The sequence below is a fragment of the Synchiropus splendidus genome, chromosome 16 (assembly GCF_027744825.2).
Source record: "Synchiropus splendidus isolate RoL2022-P1 chromosome 16, RoL_Sspl_1.0, whole genome shotgun sequence".
Classification (NCBI taxonomy): Eukaryota; Metazoa; Chordata; class Actinopteri; order Syngnathiformes; family Callionymidae; genus Synchiropus; species Synchiropus splendidus.
Genome location: NC_071349.1, coordinates 11992049 through 12012236, shown reverse-complemented (window position 1 = coordinate 12012236; position 20188 = coordinate 11992049). Strand labels below are relative to the sequence as shown.

The window sequence follows — 20188 nt, the reverse complement described above, 5'->3', positions numbered from 1 at the left end:
ATGTGTTTTTGTTATATTCCCGACGTGCATGCAAACAATTAGGAACTCAGCCAGTGATACTCTTTTGCATCCGTTTATTTTCCTGAACTACCGGACTACAAACACACACATGTACTAATGGGCAGGCGAATCACTTATGCACGATTGCTGTATTTCTACCCAACAAATAGTAGTGCTTCTATTTTATAAAAATAAAATAACATAGTATTTTTGCAAATACATAACAGTTTTATAAACTGACAGGGGACAACGTTGCGACCTGGAGGACCGCAGGCGTGGTGACGCAACAAACATTTCACAAGCGAAGAAGAAGGCACTTCCGGGTGGCAGCAGAAGAAGAAGTGAGTTCTGATCCGACCAACTTCCGACAGAAAGGTCGGTTTAGAAGTGTGTGTAGAAGTCGCTACTAGTGACCGCGCAAACATGGCAGCGGCGGCGGCTGTCGTGAGGTGTTTGCGGACCGGGCTGAGGACAGACTGTCTGGTTGGCTCGCGGCTCGCCTCCGCCGCCGCGGTGAGCCGCCACACAGCCGAGGACGTCAGCAGCCTGAGGCGCAGAGGCGCCGGTGGGTCCCGGGGCCGAGGACGGGACCGCGGGGGTCGCCTGCTGAGTTCTGTCTCTCTGGGGCTCGGACTCTGCGGCGCCGCGCTGCTGGACACGCGGAGGGACGAGGACTCGAGAGGTGCGGCGGTCCTTGAACGCGTCCTGCCCAGCGCTCTGTGCGCGGCTCCGTTTAAGCCCGACAGTCCGCGGTTTAAGTACAACTTTATCGCCGATGTGGTGGAAAAATCGACACCTGCTGTGGTCTACATCGAGATCCTGGCCCGGTGAGTCTTTCGGTTTCTTGTTTAGACTCGCCTGTAATTCATTCACTAAAGGTGAAAACACCATAAAGTAGATTAACAAATATGTGCCAAATAAAAACTTTTAAATATATATATATATATATATATATATATATATATATATATATATATATTATATTTTAGACTTTTTTTATGTCTCTGTTCAAGTGATATTTGAGTTGTTTAATATCAAACCAAGTGTTTCTATAAAAACATGAATTTCAATTTTATTTATTATTTATTTTGGCTGAATCCCAGAATTCAAGACAATATATTTATTTATGAATCAAATTACTTTTTAAATGTGGCAGGAGTAGTATCAACGTCACCTGAATGCACCACTAATTGAACACCTAGCATTTCTGTTGGAGGTCGGCAAGTGAATGCATCACCTGCTGCTTCGCCTCTGTGACCAGCATCTACAGCTTCAGTAGGTTCCACCAGGGCGGGTCACATGACTGACCTTCCTCCTGTCGCCCCCAGACATCCGATGTCCCACAGAGAAATCACAGTGTCCAATGGCTCGGGATTCATCGTCAGCAGCGACGGCCTCATCCTCACCAACGCCCACGTGGTGGCCAACAAGCGGGCCGTGCGCGTCAAGCTGGCCAATGGCGACACGTACGACGCCACCGTGCAGCACGTGGACCAGGTGGCCGACATCGCCACCATCAAGATCTCCGCCAAGGTCAGTCGCTCTGGAGGTCACGGGTGAGACACTGATCTTACGGAAACAGAAACACATGGAAAATAAATGTTTTTATTTAGGAAAAAAAAAACTCAAATAATTTGCTGGATGAGAAAATTACAACAAAAAAATTAAAGAAACAAAATAAATAAATGAGAAAAATGAATGACGGAACATTAATTCAGGGAAAAAATGATTTTAAAAAAGGTTAAAAAAATTAAATTATTGTAATTTTTGAAACATAAAAAAATGTGCCACTTACGTCTCCCTAACCCAGAAAATTGTTATAAAAAGTGAGCATATTAGCGACCAAAAAATTAAAACCCATGGTGGGAAAATACACATAAATGTAAATAAAACATTTAAGTCAGAATTACCTACAAAAAGTATGAGATGATTTATTACAAATACAATATTTGAGGTTTGGCATCAGAAGAAATGGAATTATAAAAAAATGTATTTGTTAAACATGAAAAAATATGATAAGGAGGAAGTGAAGCGCATGAAGGAAACATAGTTGAAGGACAGACTGACTTCTGTTGACCTCATTGTTGATCATGTGACCGCCCCCACAGAACCCCCTGCCCACGCTGAAGCTGGGCCGCTCCTCGGACATCCGGCAGGGGGAGTTTGTGGTGGCCATGGGGAGCCCGCTGGCGCTGAGGAACACCATCACGTCCGGGATCATCAGCGCCGTGCTGCGAGGAAGCAAGGAGCTGGGAATGGTCAACTCCAACATGGACTACATCCAGACGGACGCCGCCATCGACGTGAGTGCACCTGACTGAGCCTCACACACTGAACACACTCAGACTGTGTCTCCTCTCCTGCAGTTTGGGAACTCTGGCGGTCCTCTCATCAATCTGGTGAGTCCTGGTTGACCTCCATGTGATCTGCTTGTTGGTGTGGTGAGAGGCTGCAGCCTGCAGGGGGCGACAGAGTCTAACTCCTCTCGTGCCGGTCAGCGCAGGACGGCGAGGTCGTGGGCATCAACACCATGAAGGTCACGCCGGGCATCTCCTTCGCCATCCCGGCCGACCGCTTGCAGCTGTTCCTGGATCAGGCGGCCAACCGGAAAAGTGAGTTGGCCGCCATCTTATTTCGGAGGTCACCAGAGTCATGGCTGGTCTCCTCGCAGGTTCGTGGTTCAGCGGCTCGGACACCCGCCAGCGCTACATCGGCATCACCATGTTGACGCTGACGCCCAGGTGGGGGAGTGGGCGGGGCTTGACGCACCGCTGAAAACACACACACGCTGAAATGTTCACGTGACTCCTCCAGCATCATCGCGGAGCTGAAGCTGAGGGACCCGACTTTCCCGGACGTCACTCACGGAATCCTGATCCACAGAGTTCACAAGGGCTCTCCGGCCCACCGGTGAGCACAGCATCTCTCTTCCGTGTTCAAAGTGGAGCTCAAGCTTCCAGTAGTGACGCGCTTCCGTGTCTGGCCAGGGACGGCCTCCTGCCACGGGATGTGTTGGTGGAGCTCAATGGGAAGCCGGTCTACACGGCGGAGGAGCTGTACCAGGCGGTGCAGAACAACCAGCGGTTGGTGGTGACGGTGAGGAGAGGCGAGCGACTGCTGCAGCTGCACATGATGCCCGAGTACGTGGAGTGACGCCGCTTTTTATACTTCTGAGGGACAAGTCCGAAAACAGCTGATGAATCAGGTGCCGGAGGCGTTCGACCACCTGCTCTTGTGTCAGCACCTCTGTAAAACGTGCTCAGTCATCTGACAATTACACACGTTTAAAAACAACTCTTGAATGATTGGCCGCCCCGCTTCACGTGACTTAGCCGCGTTCATGTGTGCGATGAGAGGGTTTGTCTGACCTGCGGACCTGGCAGTAACAGAGCCCTGCCAGCAGATGGCGGCATGGGCCGCGCGACTCTAAAGGTGATGTCCGGAGTTAGTGCAGCAGGGCTTCTTTAAATACCAGCTGAAGATCAGAGGTAAGACCTTGTTCTCATTTTTTTTTATTTATTTATAAACGTCCTCGATTTTCCTTCAGCTTTTACACGCTACCTATTTTTCTTTTCCACATGTAAATGTGACGTTTCAGTTATTTTTTCATGACAACAGGAGACAGAATCATATTAAAGCCATTTAATGTTGACAGCGACAGGAAGCATAAGTCAGACAGTACGAGCCGATCGACGAGTTCACGAATGCTGCGAGAATGATCCCACTTCATTAATCACAAATCAACACACAAAGTCTCGCGCCGGCTGACAGGAAGTAAAGTGACACGTACGGCTACACGAGTAATAAACGTGAGTGACTAGAGCGTTAAAGTTCTACATCAAACGTACGAACGAGTATGGAGGACAGGACGACATCGTTATTTAAAATTAGTTAAAAAGGCTTCATATATTTGCTGGTAATATTTTTTTCTTTAAGAAAATATAAATTGTGCGACTGAAGCTTACAATACACTGCTGGCAGTAGCGCCGGGTTCGGAGGCGACCCGCCAAGGAGAGTTCGGGTTGTCGGTCGGTCCGGGCGCCGTGTGCTGAGACTCTCTGCTGGAGAGGAAGGGGGTGGGGGGTCGGACACTTTGTTTGAATCCCGTTGGCCTGCGACTGTCGGTCACGGTGGAATGCTGCGATGTGCACGGACAGCGCCGGACTAGAACCATACAGATACATAAATAAAGGGCATGGGCTTTGGAGGGGTGGGGAGGGGACTGTAGTGAGCAATCTAGTCCAGCAGGAGGCGCTACGCCACATTGACGTTGTCTAGCGCTCGCAGCAGCTCCTCCCCCTGCAGCAGGTACTGGCGCCCCTGTAACGGGGCGTTGACCTCGCAGTCGTAGCGTGTGAGCTGCGGTAGCGAGAGCAGAGAGCCGCCGCCGTCCGACGTGCTGCCGAGCAAACGGCTGGCCAGGTCTGTAGCCAGAGGAAGAGAGAGGGTGAGAATCCACGGGCGAGCGCAGATGCCGGGGCTCACCTGAAGGCAGTAGGATGAACGTCTTCCCTACATCTGACCGCTTCGGCTTCTTCACCGCCTCCACTCGGTCTGACGTGAGCGCCTCCTGGAGGAAGAGCAGTTCAGCACCGACAAGCGCGACTCTCCTCTGACAGGTCAAGCAAAGCAACTCACAGGTGCCAGTGTGTCTCGCAAGTCGCCCAGCTTCCGCTTGCGTTGTGCGTTCTGAGCCGCGAGGGTCCGCAGCGACACCTCTTTGTCCAGCTGTGGAGTTCTGCAGGAGACACGGTTGCTTAGCCTCCACACTCGCGCACTGACTGGCACACGTTACCTCTTGGCGATGATGGTGGCGAGGTGCGGGGCGACCACGGGCTCCGGAGGCACCGGGGAAGCGGTGCGACTCTCCGGTGAGCTGAAGGGGGCGCCGGAGTAGTTGTGCAGCTCCTGCGATGTGATGTGCACCGGGGAGCCGGTCAGGGACCGGGCGGCCTCGTCCGGGCTCAGGCTGCGCAGCTGGAAGTCGTCGTCCATGGGGATGTAGGGCGCCAACATGTCCAGGTCCAGGTCCTCCAGGGGCTGCAGGCGGACTCGGAGTCAGTGGCAGGGACGGACGGCGGTGTCGCCGCGACAACTCACCTGGGAGGTGAACGGGGTCTTGGGCTGCGTGTTGATGGTGAACAGCTTCTCCACCAGGTCCAACTTGAAGTCGGGGTTCATGTCCGAGTCCATGGGGAAGCAGAAGTCCAGAGAGGTGACCACCTGGAGGAACAGGAGTCAGAACCACGGCGCTAACTCGGCACTGATGCCGAAGAAGCCTCCTCACCTCCGGGCAGTTCTGGCTGACCGCAGCGCTGGACGGGAAGCTCTTGGCAGCATCTGGTGAGGAGCTGGAGACAGCGAGCGGCTCGCTGGGCGGCAGCGGGGAGAGTGGCAGCGCCATGGTGCTGCTGGTGGACGGCAGCATCACGTCGTTGTACAGCGGGTCCTTCAGGATGTGGATCTCAGAGTCTGTAGTGACAGGAGAGGGGTCAGAGGGCTGCGTGGTTCCAACCCACCTGGAGGCGTGAGGAGCACCAACCGGGGCAACTGAAGTCCAGCGAGATGATGGTGTCGCCGGCAGCCGGCGCCAGCTGGGTCAGGCCTTCAGGCTCCTCCTTCAGACGCTCGTACAGACTGGGCGGGGGCTTCACCTCCTCCGTTTGGCTGAAGAGCTGGATGGTGTCCAGCTCCTCCTCCTTCTGCTGCTCGGCCTTCAGGAGAGTCACGCCCTCCTCCGCCTGGCTGCTCTCCTCCACTTCCTCCTCCTGCTGCTGCTGCTGCTTCTCCTTCTTCACAGACTTGACGTCCTCCGTCTGCTCCAGAGACAGGATGGTCTGCTCCTCCTGGACCCCACTGAGGGACAAGAGAGCCCGTGAGGTCACGTGACTCAGCGGGGAAACCTTCCAAAGATGGCTGCCACGTTACCTGAGCACAAAGTTGACACAGACGACGCACTGCGGCTGCGAGTTCTTGTTGTTGTAGATGACGGTGGCCTGGGTCTCCACCCACACGAAGCCGCCCCTCTTGGCCAGCATGCGGTACTGACCCGTGATCACCTGACCCTTGGCGAACACTGGCGGGGAACACACGATGTGAGCGCCAACGCTTCCACTGGCAGGACCAGAGTCTGAGCACTCACGGTTGTGGTGGGTCTTGGTCAGGTGGTTGGAGTCCAGCGCGTGGTAGTACTCGTACACGGAGCGGTTCAGGAGGTCGTCGGGGTCGTAGCCCATCAGCTCCGTGATCCTGGAACACGTGACTGTTGTAGGTGACTGGTGGCCGGCGCTGAGCGAGTCTCACTTACCTCTCGTCGCAGTAGGTGAACTTCATATCCATGGTGTGGCGGCTCAGGAAGGTCTTGGTGTCCAGTGGTGCCTCGATGTTGGACGGGTGAGGGATGGGGTCGCAGATGAGCACCAGGTACGGGACGGACGCGTCCGAGAGCTCGCTGTCGTACACGTGACCAGAGCAGTGCAGGACCTGCCGGGATTCAGGTACACAGCCATCAATACACCTGAGGAGCACCATGTTCTGGCAGCAGAGGACTTCAGGCTCACCTTCCATGTGGCTGACTTCACATTGACGGTGCGCCCCCTGCTGGTAAGAGTGCACTTCATCCTCAAAAAGAAACTGCGAGCCGAGTTCACCTCCCTGGACTTCTTGGATCCTGAACATCACAGGAGATGGGAAATGACTTAAATATGGAGCACGGTGAAGAATATGTTCGCTCATGAAAAACTAAATCCATTTTAAAAGAAATTCATAAAGAGCAGTTTTTTTATTTAAGAAAGAATCACATACAAAAAAGGCATTTTAACTGAATGAAATACGACAAAATACAAAACTAATTCAATTCTGTTTTTTTAATAATAGAAAAATAAAAGGAGTTTAAATAATTATATTCAATAAAAATCCTTTTCAATCTTTAAAACTGAAAAACACATTTTTAAATGTTTTAATTTGTTTAGTTTAAACTACTGTAAAGACTTCAAATAACGATAAGCATCAAGTCAACAGTCATGGCTGAGGATGAAATGACAGTAAATCATGTCACTGCTGCAGGAGAACACGCTCCCTCCCAACCTGAGCGGGTTCTAAATAGTTCTCAAAGCCGCTCTGCTCCAGTGACGTGTTCCAGCCCGGGCGACGACCAACGGATCCCAGAGTGTCGCTCACCTGCTCTGTGCTGCAATGTCTCCCTCAGCTCCTCCTGGTCACATGGGTGTGTGAAGTCGAAGACGCTGTGGCCCGTCAGGTCCAGCTGAGGAAACCATACAAAGTTTCAGCACCAACGGGGGGGGGGGGCGGTGCTTAACAGGCTAAAGAAAGATCAGCTGTCACACTATGACTGCTGACAGGTGGTCATCTGGTTGTCATGGGAACAACCTGTCCTCACAGGCGCTGTCAATCAATGAGGGCGGCTACTTCTGAGTCACTTCCAGTCACTGCTGAACTAACTGTTACCAGTTAAAGATAACGGCTTTTTTAGGTCAGTGGGAACTTCAGAGAAACACACCGCGACCGTGAGCCAACTAAAGCAGCATTCATGATGTTTTTAAATTATTGTGGACTCAATTATTCATGGGTTCACTCCAAATGTTCAGTTTTCAGTCAGGTGGCGCTCACCTGTGCCAGGCCCAGACACTTGTTGACGTTGTCAGAGAGATAGATCATGTCTCCGTCCTCGGACAGAACCATGAGGAAGCCTTCCAGAGCCTTCAGGTAGGAGCTGTTGAAGTGGAGGTCCAGCTCGCTGCCTGGCTCGGCCTTCGACTCATCTGATGGAGGGGGGGAGAGAGTGTCAGGTCACATGATCTTGAGGACACGCGACCCCTGTTCTGAGAGAGTGTTGGCACGTGAAGTCTGTCCACTGCAGTTGGGCCATTATTTTTATGCGTGCGCTTCATCTATTCCGGTGTGTTTGTTGTTGTCTGCGTGTCTCGGCACGTACGTGCCGCCTCCCTCCTGCGTGTGTGTGTTTGGTGCGTCACACTCGATGAAGAAACTGAATATTTACAGTGCTCAGGTTGAAATAAGGTTAGAGGCAAAGGAGACCAGGTGACATTGAGATGTTTCTGTCAACACAGTCTAGTACAAACTATCTATCCTGCCACTGAGCGTGCGTGTGTGTGTGTACACTATGCATGATCAAATGTTCTTGGTGACAAAGAGAATGATCACGAAGGTCCCACAGCAAAGCAACAGTGGAGGTGACGCTGCAGGCAGATCAATAGAAGCATGAGCTCATGAATCCCAGCAAACGGAGTCCACTCACATCATGTCATCTACATTCCGGCGGCGCGCCGCCTCTGCCTCCATATTGACGTGGAAGCACAGGAGCAGGAGCTGAATAATTGACAGGAGAGGAGAGGGTACTGACCGCTGCCCAGCAGTTTCCTCATGCGCAGGTAGCTGATGGTCAGTCTCATGATGGAGGCCTTGTCCAGACTGGAGCTGCTCCCGGCCGGCAGCGGCAGCTGCTTGGCCAGCTCGAAGAACACCTCCGACTCCTTCCCACGCCGGCATCGCGCCGCATCCCTGGACTTCTCCTTCCTGCGCTCGGAGCTCACCCTGCGGGGGACGGGGGAGGACGGGTCAGTGGGCTCCGAGTCAATAACCTGCAGCGTGAGGACGGACATCCCGGGATGCTGCAACTGAAGTCGGCAACAGGCGAGCCGCTGTCTGGACCCCTGTCAAACTCTCTTCCACACACACACACACACATGCATTCCAGCTCTCTGACTGGCTGCTGGCCGGCGAGGCCACGCCTACTGACGGCCGATTGGCTGAAGGAGCGGAGCTGAGTCTCTTGTGTGCGCGTGTGTGTGTGTGTTGGAGCAAAACCGATTGAGAGCAACACCAGTCATTCTGACATTTACGAGCCTGGAGCCAGGCATCTACAGGGAACGCTGTAATGATGTCATCAACACGCACGCACGCACGCACACAGACTCGCACACCTTCCATTAATGATTACACCACTTGTTGCGGCGACTGAATTCATGCAAGCAGCCGAACGTTAATCCCTCGTTTCAGAGAGACAAGTCCAATATCCACCTGGTTTCATCCTCAGTAATCACCTCAGCTTTTCACCATTCACATGCCCGAGTCACATGACTGCTCCACTTCATCCATCATTCATGCTCCTGTGATCTATACCATCATGATAAAAACTGAGAGTGGTAGCCCTCTCATTGTAATTGCATGTCACAGTATTTAAATATCAGTTTAGAAATGTTCTCAACAACACAGTGTTAGCAAACCTCTCTACGCAACACGATATTCTGAGTTCTGCACTGCTGTTGTGGTAAGTGCCAGTGCCATAAGCAGATGAATCACCACCCAGCCCTTCGCTCTGAAACCCAGTTATGAAGTGGAACATGAAAAGTGATCACTGATGAAGAGATCCACGGTTTCAACATCAACAGTTTCCTCCCTGCCCCTGCACACTCACCCCTCTCTCCCCCCCTCCACACACACAACCTCATTATCTGAGATGCATTTAGGAGCCGCAGCAGCTGCATCACAACAACAGTTTGAAAGCTGTGCGGCGCTCAAATGCTCGGCTAAGTGAAATTGATACGCTGAGCACTTTCCGGATTGGACGAGTTATTTGTAGCTCGCCAAGAAGAAATCAAGTGAAATCTCTAAATCGAGTGGTTGGCAGGGCGCGCGGGGGGACGCTCTTGATCTGGGAGGAGGACTGACCAGGAAGCGTTGCTGCAGCAGCAGGATCAGTCAGGAATCCAGAATTACTCTCTGGCTTTGTTTGGGTTCACAGCAACACAAAAGATGCAAGTTGAGCAAATGAAATAAGCGCTCAGGTCGATTCAACAGCTCCACAGGGAGATTCAAAGCATCAATACTGCGTGGCCAGGTGTTTAAAATAAGATTCTCAGTAAGTCATAATGATCAAAGTCAAGATCATATTCTGAATCACTGTGAAACCACAAGCACACTTGTGAGCCAACGCTAAATCTGCGCAGACCGGTTTCACTTCCAAGCTCCGGCACAGTTTGTGTTGTACTTTCACTCAGCCTGTCTGCCTTGTTTACACTGCTGAACATGGCTGGTCTGTCATCCAGCTTATTTCTCTCAACACCAACCTCGCAACAATCAAATTTAAGCAGAAGAGATAAATGCGGCAGAGGTAAAAATAGGATGCACATCACCAGGGGAAACAGAACCAGGTCATTGTGTCATTAACACCTCGCTCTTATCTGCTCCGCCTTCTGCTGAAAAGTGCAGGGGAAGCAAATTTGAGTGTACAGATCTGACTGCGGTCGCCTCTGCCCATGTGAAGTTATGAAGCCAGAGCGGAGAAGATTTGACCCCATATTATCCTGGATAATGCCCTCAGTGGAATGCATTCACTTCTACCGCTCCACTGACAGACAGCAGGTCTGTATGTATGTATATATATAATAATATATATATCTCAAATATATCTCAAAATCATTATACAAACTGTCAGTGCTTTGTCTTGTGTGATGAAAAACCTTTTCACAATTCTCTCACCTAAAATGGTTGTTTTCCAGTGCCTTATTGAAGATGTCACTCATACTTTGACTGTTATGCAGAGACTCAGAGTCGACCAGTGTCATTATCAAAGCTTCCCTGTATTAAAAATAAGTTTATAACTACGATCGTGAACCAAAGTCCACCACACTTTCCACAACTGTTACACGCCGCGGAGCTGGAGAGTGAGCTGCGTGTTTATCAAATTTATCGTGAGATGCAGAATCGTGGAGATTGTGTTTGGCGGTATATTGTGAATTGTGACGTTATTGCGCATCCCTACATACTGTATATATGCACATACACCAGAGGACTGAGATACTTAACCAGTATCCAACTTTGCTTCCCTTAGTCAAGTGACATGTTTATCTCAACAGAATTTCACTGTTGCTCTGCATCAGTTCAGTGGGTCACTTCAGTGCCGTCAATGTTTATCCAGAGAAGCCGTTGTGAGGACAGAAAAGTGATGCTCACCTATCCATTAAGATGTCGAGCCCTTGAGTTGTTCCTCCACTAATAAAGAAGCTCTGAGTGGGCCGGGCCGGGCATTACACACATGACACAATGGAAACTTTGCCCTGCACGCCACCAGCTAAGCTGCTGATGATCCAATGACAGATAAGCTCCAGTGTGCCGGCGCGTCGGCTGAGGAACCGCAGACCCTCCAGGAGGAAATGAGAGCTTGATGGATGAGTGGGAGCGGACTCATGAATACAGACGTCAAATAACACCGGCACCCACACCTCAGCACAGGCGGCTGAAGCATCCACAAACACGGTCAACAAATTCATCAGAGCACGACAGCTGCACAAACCACTGTCACTAATGCTCGGCGAAACACTTCCCCACCTCGCTGCGGCCTGAAACAATCCCTTTCTGTCTCAAGCAACAGAGCCGGGTTCGTAAAGAGCTCGTTTAAATGTAAAGAGAGGAGGGACAGTGTGTGTACTCTTCCACAAGCGAGCGGCTGTGGAAATGTCGCAGCTCGGTGGAGCTAAAGGGCAGCCGAGAGGCCGCGGTTACATAAGGCCCCTCCACACACATGGCCATACATGTTCAGCACACACACACTCCGCTGCAGTCACATGTGTAGACTTGCTTTTACTGGATGCGATTGTGGAATGCACGCCAGCAGGGATGAGATAGCGTAGACAAAAAAAAAGTATCCAGGGCAAGTGTGTATTTTTACTACGAGGTCTGACCTATTAACTAGAGAGGTCATTTGTCAGCGTAGTTTGGCAGTAAACAGCGTCTCGGTTACGCAACTTGTGTTGGGAATGTAGAGCGGCTGCACAAACTCAAGGGACGGAAGAATGAACAATCTCAGAGGAAAACAGGAATCTGCGCACATGAGGCGCGGAACATTTGCACCTCAAGGGTGTACACTCTGGAACATATACTGGACGCATTCCAGAGTCAGAAATACATCACAGGGTATGGGAAGCTTCAAGTCACTGCGCCCAGATTGGGGTGACAATAAGCCTCATTCTCGAGCGTTTGAGACTCCAGTTAATGTATGAATGATGAAAGCAACTCATGCAAATTAAATAGCAATGTATCGCAACACAGCCAGGTTTTCTGGTTCCACGGTGAAAGCCAAAGAAATGTGCATATAAAACACAGCAGCCTGAACAGTGGAGGAGTCTGCCCATAAGAGGAGAGCTCCACTACCATTAAAACGCAATACTCCTACGTGCTCTCTACACGAGTGACTGTGCGTGTTATATTGCTGACATATGAAGAGATGAAATGAACTTCAACATCCACAGGGCAGCTGTTAGCTCATGGCTGGGTGCTACATCATCATCTGATGCTTGAGCTGAGCAGGCGGGATAGCCAGCTCTGCGAGCAATATGCCCCCACAACCCTCCCGAGGACTGTTAGCCCTGCTATTAGCAATACAATCACTGCAGGTGAGAGATCAGCCGGCGCTAGCTTTCCGCTCGTCGTGGACTTTTTCAACTGCTGACCCCATAAAACAGACACTGCTGCCAGGAAATGACCCGTTTGGGAGTTGTGGTGCGAAGACACACACAACAAGAGGGTTTTTTTTTTAGGTGGGGGGTAACTGCCTGGTGCGCAGCCAAACAAGCCGACTGGGCTGTGGAGATTAGACCACCTTCTAACTTCAGAAATCATCCTGTTTATCCGGTGAGACCAACAACGCTGAGTCAAACAAGAGCGTCAGGTTCTGGACAGTCTTTTGCTTATCTGTTGCTGGGTTGGTGGGTCAGTGATGGGACAGTCAGTTGAGTCAAACACACTTGGTGACTGAAAACAGACCGGGTGACAATTGTGTTTTCCAGATTCAGGGACCTAATGCGTGCAAAGTGGCAGTGGCACACTTAATGTGGACCTTTAGGTGAGGACTAAATCAAACCTCAGATCCAGGTACAGGCAGCTCAGGAAAGCACTTCCTTTTTCTTGCAACTGAACACTGTAAATGGGTCCCACAAATAAAATGACATTTGAATGCATGGAACAAACAAAAGAACACAGCCAACTACACAACACCTTTTGGAAACTGTCGCGCGCAAGCGTGTCTACTAAGCTTGTAAATAGCATCCGCGTTGCTAATAATGATTAGCGACAGTTGGGATACAGTTGGGTTGGCAGGGTTCAGAAGTCACAGGGACCCACTATCAAACCACAGCTACTCTGATACATGCTGCCTTGTTTACAGCCATGTGCACCGTGTCCCTGGATCCAATGACCTGTTCTGGACGAGATGTTTGTTTACGAATCCCCCACATGAGGTAACTGAGCTGGCTTCTCTACTGGACTTTGATAATAAAAGGACTGGAAAACTTGGCCTCTATTTCAAGGCTTGATTTTCCTATAAATATCAGGCAGACCCCTGACTCACTGGGCACGCTGCAGCTGGAACGTGATTTTCCAGCCAGTGGGATTTAAAAACCATACGGCAGCACCTCACGTGTCTCCCACTCCAGGAATGACGGACCCTGGGAATTTAGCATCCTTCCACAGGGCTCTTGTGACCGGGTATTATTAAGAACCTCGATATTGTTCTCTCGGCTTAGAAACAGGTCCAACTGAATGTTCTGGTCTCCAGCACTAGCTTCACGTGACGTTTTTTGTTCGCCTACTAATAACAGAATGTCCCAGTGTATACTGCTTCACATGGTGTGGGCATCAGGTTTCAGTCATGATTGACGAGTGAGGGTGCAGCAGGAGGAGAGATGAATGCTTCCATGCATATCACCTCTCTGCAGCGACAAGTAAAGTCAAAGCAAAGGCAAATTCAGAGTTACGCAGAAAGAGAACTGACAAGGAAGAAAGAATGATCAACAACAAAATAAAAGACTTCAAACCACGGTTCACATTCCGAGACTCAGAGTCAATGTTTAACATGTAAAAGAGAGTGTAGAGAACAAATGTTCCAGAACAAGTTGTTGTGTTAGTATGGATTGGTTCAAACAGAAACAAACAAAACCTCACTTCATCATGAACAACACAATAACAAAGAGATGACTGCATGCCTAACAGCTTCATTCTTCATGTTTGTTGATGCTTCCTAGTAGCACTTCCTTGGAACCTTAAGGAGGGCTGATATCAAGATAAGAGACCAAAGACAGCCATAAACTTTAACTGTCGCCCTGTAAACCAGTGCAGAAACACACACACACACACACACACACACACACACACACACTGAAGCACTTCAGTGATGACATTCATGGCAATGTTCCGGAACCTGTTCATATTTCTAACCATTGCCAACATGACCAAAAAATTTCACCGCAATCTCGACTGATTCAAATAGCTTGTCTAACAACACACACTAAGGCAAATGAAAATGTAAAAAGTTGCGATGTGCTGCAAGAACTGGGTCCAATTACGGCCAGCAGCCTCAAATACGTCACAATAATCAACTGGAAAACTTGTCAGGAGCAGTGGTGGCAAGCTGGGATTCCAGCTTCAGCTTCAGCTTTCGTGGCCTCAATGTGCAAAGTCAGTAACACAGAGACAAATGTGGTACTTCACTGGTGCAAATGGGCATTTTGGAAGACCAGCACAATTTGGTACTGACACTTTAACACACAGCCCTACAACTGACGCTCTTCTCAAAGGTGCAGCTTTAAACGGAGGGAAGTGACAGTGTGAAAAGCTGAATCAGTGATGTAACAGGATTAGAATCCTAAACTCCAGAATGAAAATACACAAGTGAACTGTGCATTTCATTGTACAGCAGGTTTTATCATCACTGACTTCTCTGATTCAAACAAACTGCATGTAAATAAGCCCTGAGTGTAGCGATGTTCTCCGTCTATAAATACTACACACCAACAAGCATTATATAAGTCACATGGTGCAGTGTTGATCAACAAGCATCTTTGGATATGGCCAACTGAGCAAGGAGCAAATTGAATAGTACACATTTAGAGCAATACATTTGCTCCTACAGACTATTACAATATTTTTGCACTCTGGACAGTGCGGTCAGATTCTTTACAGCAAGTGGTAGCTGCTCATTTTATGAAAACCTGGGTCCATTTCAGAGCTCCTTCTACATCACCATCTACATGTAAAATTGGTAGGCGAATGAGCACAATGCTCTCCTTTATCTGCACCTTAAAAGCAGCGTCAAGAGCAGCCACGCAGCTTCATCATTGTAACCGCCGGGTGAAACCCCGACGTTACATCATTCATGGGGTGGGCGCCCCCAACAGCAGCGCAAAAGGCATTAGGTAGAAATGAAGCTCGTTCACGCACAGCGCAACCTAATAGGTGCATCAATTTTTTCCTCATATATTCCATCATAGCACCGATCATAGTACTACAGCTCCAAACACAGGGGGTTTGGATGATGATGGAACAGAGCAGAAATAATTTACAGAGTGGCTTTAAGTGACACCATATTTGCTAAAACAAATTTTGGCAAGCGATACGGACAGAATAAAATGATTTTTCTGCTCCAAAAAAAGGACATCTGAAGGTCAAGCGAAGAATACAGCCCTCTCCACACACTCAGACAAATCTAATAACCAGTGCCCTAAATGGATAATCTACATAAGAAAAGGCAAATAATTCAATACAGAGTCAAAAATTTAAACAAATAATGTAATTTCAGGACTGCTTTAAGTCGCAGTTACTCTTAATCTCATCAGTGTGCAACGGAAGATATGACGGACAACAATGTGAAAGGAAAACAAGAAAACAAAACAATAGATCTGTTATGTGGCGACGTTGAAAATCAAAGATGAGCGGCCCATCTGTCAAACTTGCCACAACAAATGCTTTACACCATCGGTGTATCAACTTCTACATGTGGAGAATGTAAACCTGCGACATTTAAGTGGCCTCTAAATCCATCTCAAAGCAATGCTCATTGCAAGCACCACTGAGCAGGGTTGTGTGATACAGTCAAACACATAGCCTTTGCTGAGCTCTATGCAATTACAATAGGAATTAGGCGCAGGCTACTGATGTTGTATTTTGAATTAACCCAACAAAACAATCAGAAATACAGACTCAGGACGCATTTTTGGTTGGTAGGGGCCATAAAGTTTTATGTATTTATAATACAAGTGTTTTTATTAAGATTTTGTTATCATCACCGAGTATATAAAGCAATCAGACACAGTTTCCTGGACTGTACTTCACAAACATGTGTATCAACAGTGGGGAGTCTGCCATGTTGGGAGTGGGAAAAAATCTCTGCTTTGATTTTTGTCCAGCTGCTTCCTGTTTTGTTTTGGTGTGCTGCAATTTTTACATACATCCTTCGCTTATGGAAAACACAGTGGAATCCATTGCATGAAAATATCTTCAGTCACTGGGGATTATTTTTTGCTAGTATTTTAACTTCCTTTTTTGGAACAAATGCGACACTCTCAGGTTTCAAACCGTCCAGGTGCTGGATTGAAGCGCTTCGAGTCAGATGACCTGGATGAACAAACATCTCATCACTTCCAGAATCTCTGTTAACAGTTAATATTTAATCGCTTGTCACAACTGTGTTTGTTTGGAGCTCACTAAACTGACCAAGTCATCTACTGTTGGACAGTTGGACCCTAAAACAACAATGCCGCCCCAGGAACAGCCACTTCCTTAGCCACACCCTCAAAACCGCTTCAAAAAACACCAGTTCAGTTTTACACAACTTGCCAGCTGACCAATGACTGACCAGAAAGACTAAATACTGACTTGTGAACTTGGAAAGTAGCGGAGAGAGCGCAACCCCTGTAGTGACTGTACGTCCTAACAGTATGAGGTTTCAACTCCTGCTCTGTTTTGCTGACCGCCGACTCCCGTCTGTGCGGCTGTTAACAAAGAGGAAGATGGCGACATCCTGTACGACAGCTGAGAAGAAAGAAAGAAAACTTTCCATCACAGCCGCAGAGGCTGAACAGCAAACACTGTCATTTACGACGCTCAACACTCACTAATACTACACAGCTCTCAATTTGTAATTATCCACCAGTGCCTTGAGGCGACCAGAGAAATTAGCAGGCGATAAATATCCCAGCACATTTGACGTCAACCTTCAGTGATTAAGAGCTGAGACAAGCATCGGCATAGCAACCGGCCAAAACCAGAGTCCAACTGGCGTTTCTCTCTGACAAAACAAACATGTTGCGCCACAGATGAAGCGCCGAGACATGATTAGACAGATACAAGGCGCTGTGCCAAATATGCAGCTGTAGAGGAATGAGGGCAAAATCTGAGAGCATTAACTTCTCTTGAAACTAATAAGGACATGTTAGAAGAAATATATAAAAGACATTTTCCGCAGTCGATTATTCCAGTCTGCTCAGTGCGTACAGCTGGCGCACTTCAGGAGAAACGAAAAGTACATGGAATCTTTTCGGCTTTGTTGGTGGAATGACCAGAATTGACTGGAAACTGTGGTCGCATCCCACACATCGGAATATGCCGAACATGAGTGTCTATCGCAGAGTCTTCCAGCTCCCAGGAAGCCTGGCGTGAACACCATCCTGATGCTGAACGTTTGGCTTTAAAAAGTGGCCGCAAATTCATAGTAAATCAGAAAAATGTATCAGACACTTTTCCAAGTCGGCTACTCCTTTCTCCGATTCCACGTTGGTAGATCCAGCTAGTTTAGGAACCCATCGAAGTGAGTTAGCAGCTGGTACAAGACGCGTGGAAGGATTCCAAACCACAATTACAAAGTCATTAATAGAGGTTATTGCGACACAGTCTTTGATGGTGAGCTAGTTTGAGCTGGACTGAACCAGAGCTGTGCGTTCATAACTAGGGCAGCAGGAAAGTTCCATTTGTATACCATCTTTGGAGCAAGCTTAGAGGTCGAAATAATAATGAGATTAGAAAAGTAAGCTCAAGTTTGAGGTTCTTCAAGAACCCACTGAAATGCTTTATGGTGCGTATCCTACACCAAGCTCATCTATCTTCTGATGGTAGGTTGAAAATATTCAGACAAAAAGTGAATCTATATAAAACCCAGACAGCCTTGTGTCTAAATTAACCATTGCACTGAGAGTGAAGTAGAAGTGGGAGGCCAGAGGAACACCATTCAACAGTTACTCCTGTTGACCACATATCCAGTGACGATTTCCACAAGTTGACCGACACGGTCACCTCAACACCAGTAGATTTAACCGCCTTTACCACCAAGACATCAAAGTAACACAAGGACATTGTCTCGCCTATAAATTTGCTGCTCATTCTGTTATCAAGTGTGACTACACTGTAACCTTTGATTCACGCCTGTGAGTGTATTTGAGCAATGGGTTTAGTGAAACCAGAACAAGCAGTGACCACCAAAAAGATGCTCAAAAGATGAAGATATCTGACATTACAGTTAAGACCAACTAGATTCCAAACTGCTGCAGTCGTCTCAAAGAGGTGTGACGTTAAACTTTAGCGATCATCCCGTCCTTATTCTCTCAGATCGCACTGGAACAATAAGAAGGCATACCAGTGAATATTTATATAATCCCTGACCCTGCCTGATTACTATAACACCTGTTCAACTCAAGGCCTGGGGCCCAAATACTACCCAGGAAATAATTTGCTGCTGCCTGCCCGGAGCTTAAAAAATAACGTTAGGTCAGAATGGCATTGAAAACTAATGTAAAGGGCAATAACAAAGCACTATTCCATGGCTAATATACTAAACACAATTTCAAGACAAAACAAGCCTCTTCAACTTTCACCTGAACCAATTCCCTGTTCCAGGAGTCTCATGTAACATTTTTGTTTTGGCCCTCATATCTGTTTGTTCTATGAGCACACAAACATATTTATACACCACCATCCCAGCTCAATATTATGTTGTGTATACAAGTAATGCTGCGTGGCATGATCTAACAAGGTGCATGACATGTTGGAAGTGCAACGATAAATTATGTTATCAAATAGAACATACTATTATACTGTACAAGATACTTAATAAGGTCAGCAAGAGCATTCCACAACGATTGCAGCATCTCTTTTTAATTCAATTGTCAAGTCTAAATCTATAGTGAAAATATTGCATTTGAATTCCAATGACCACACATTCACACATTTTAAACCCAAACAAACATTTGATCGTTGGAATGACAGATTGTAATTACCAGGTAACGTCTTCTCTGTTAACATATCAAACATGTTAAGGAAACGACATCCTTCAACATCTGATGTTTAGGATCGATGCTGCGAGGACATTCAGGTGAGCAAAACTTGTGCAAACAATATTCCGACCCACAATCGAGCAGAACAGAAAGTAGCTCGAGTCAATCACTGGCAACGTACTACGATGTTTACGTTGACGTCGGGTTTTGGAATAATTACAGCGTTAAATAGACGTTATTAAACACCAGAGCGGACATTAAGGGCGACATTACCGGAGTGGAAGAGTAAAACGTGTGTTTTGAGAAGTTAGTAATTCGACTCGGCTAGTAATTTTCCAGTTAGCGCGAGCTAGCCGCTGCTAACAGTATTAGCATCGACTGTCTGTGTGTGTCCAGGGAGCGGATGCTAGCAGACAAGAAAACTATTATATAATTGGGATTAGTTCACTCGGCTGCGTTTGTTATACACGGTTCGCCACTGCGCACATAGCACCACGAGCGGCCGTTACCTTTTCTTTTCAGGTCCAATTCCTGTGTCCATGTCAGGACGGGAGGGCTGGAGTTGGGTCTCTCTCTCTGAAGCGAGCTGTGTTCGGGCCCGTCGGAAAACAAACTCCCACGGTGTCTGTCGCAGGGAAGTGTTCGTGGATCCTCCGCCGGGTCTCTTCTGAGGTCGCAGCGGGTGGGTTTTGTTTCGAGAGAGCGGTGTTTGGGTCGCGAAAAGACGTCCGCGCAGTGCCACGCTGTAGCGCTTCTGACTCGCTCAGACAATGTTGAGTCCGCGGGGACGCGCAGTCACATGCTTAGTCGCTCGGGGGCGCGCACAGGAACAGTTCCAGTAAGATCACGAGGAGGTCAACAAGTTCACGGCGGTTGACAGAAGCGTTCCACAACACCGTAGACGCCTCCAACATATACTCGTATACTGCGTTCGGTGTTGTGTGTTAATGTGGTTGCAGAAGCAGTGTAGATTGGGTTGTGATTGCACAAAAACATACGTTCAAAGGTCCGTTTGGTTTGGAATGATCGTGCACAGCAAGATGTTCTTTTTCTGTGAGGTTGTGTCGGGCAGTCATAAAGTTCATATTAACTGTTTATAGCGATTTTGG

The 20188-nt window shown here is 48.3% G+C and overlaps 2 protein-coding genes across 2 annotated transcripts; one reads left to right on the top strand and one right to left on the bottom strand.

The window, feature by feature from the left end:
- The first annotated feature begins 316 nt into the window (after positions 1–316).
- LOC128747858 (serine protease HTRA2, mitochondrial-like) lies at positions 317–4217 on the top strand. The gene is made up of 8 exons (XM_053846076.1): positions 317–827; positions 1329–1533; positions 2109–2303; positions 2367–2399; positions 2504–2612; positions 2672–2741; positions 2815–2910; positions 2988–4217. Exons 1-8 carry the CDS (start codon positions 424–426, stop codon positions 3151–3153), a joined length of 1278 nt encoding a protein of 425 aa, XP_053702051.1. The 5' UTR covers positions 317–423; the 3' UTR covers positions 3154–4217.
- hif1aa (hypoxia inducible factor 1 subunit alpha a) lies at positions 3628–19873 on the bottom strand. The gene is made up of 15 exons (XM_053846075.1): positions 19589–19873; positions 8384–8574; positions 7630–7781; positions 7180–7264; positions 6561–6670; positions 6308–6483; positions 6143–6249; positions 5929–6076; positions 5543–5856; positions 5288–5472; positions 5101–5223; positions 4796–5040; positions 4639–4738; positions 4486–4570; positions 3628–4424 (listed from the first exon to the last, which is right to left on the bottom strand). The coding sequence occupies exons 1-15, from the start codon at positions 19618–19620 to the stop codon at positions 4255–4257; spliced, it is 2223 nt and encodes a 740-aa protein (XP_053702050.1). The 5' UTR covers positions 19621–19873; the 3' UTR covers positions 3628–4254.
- Positions 19874–20188: the final 315 nt, after the last annotated feature.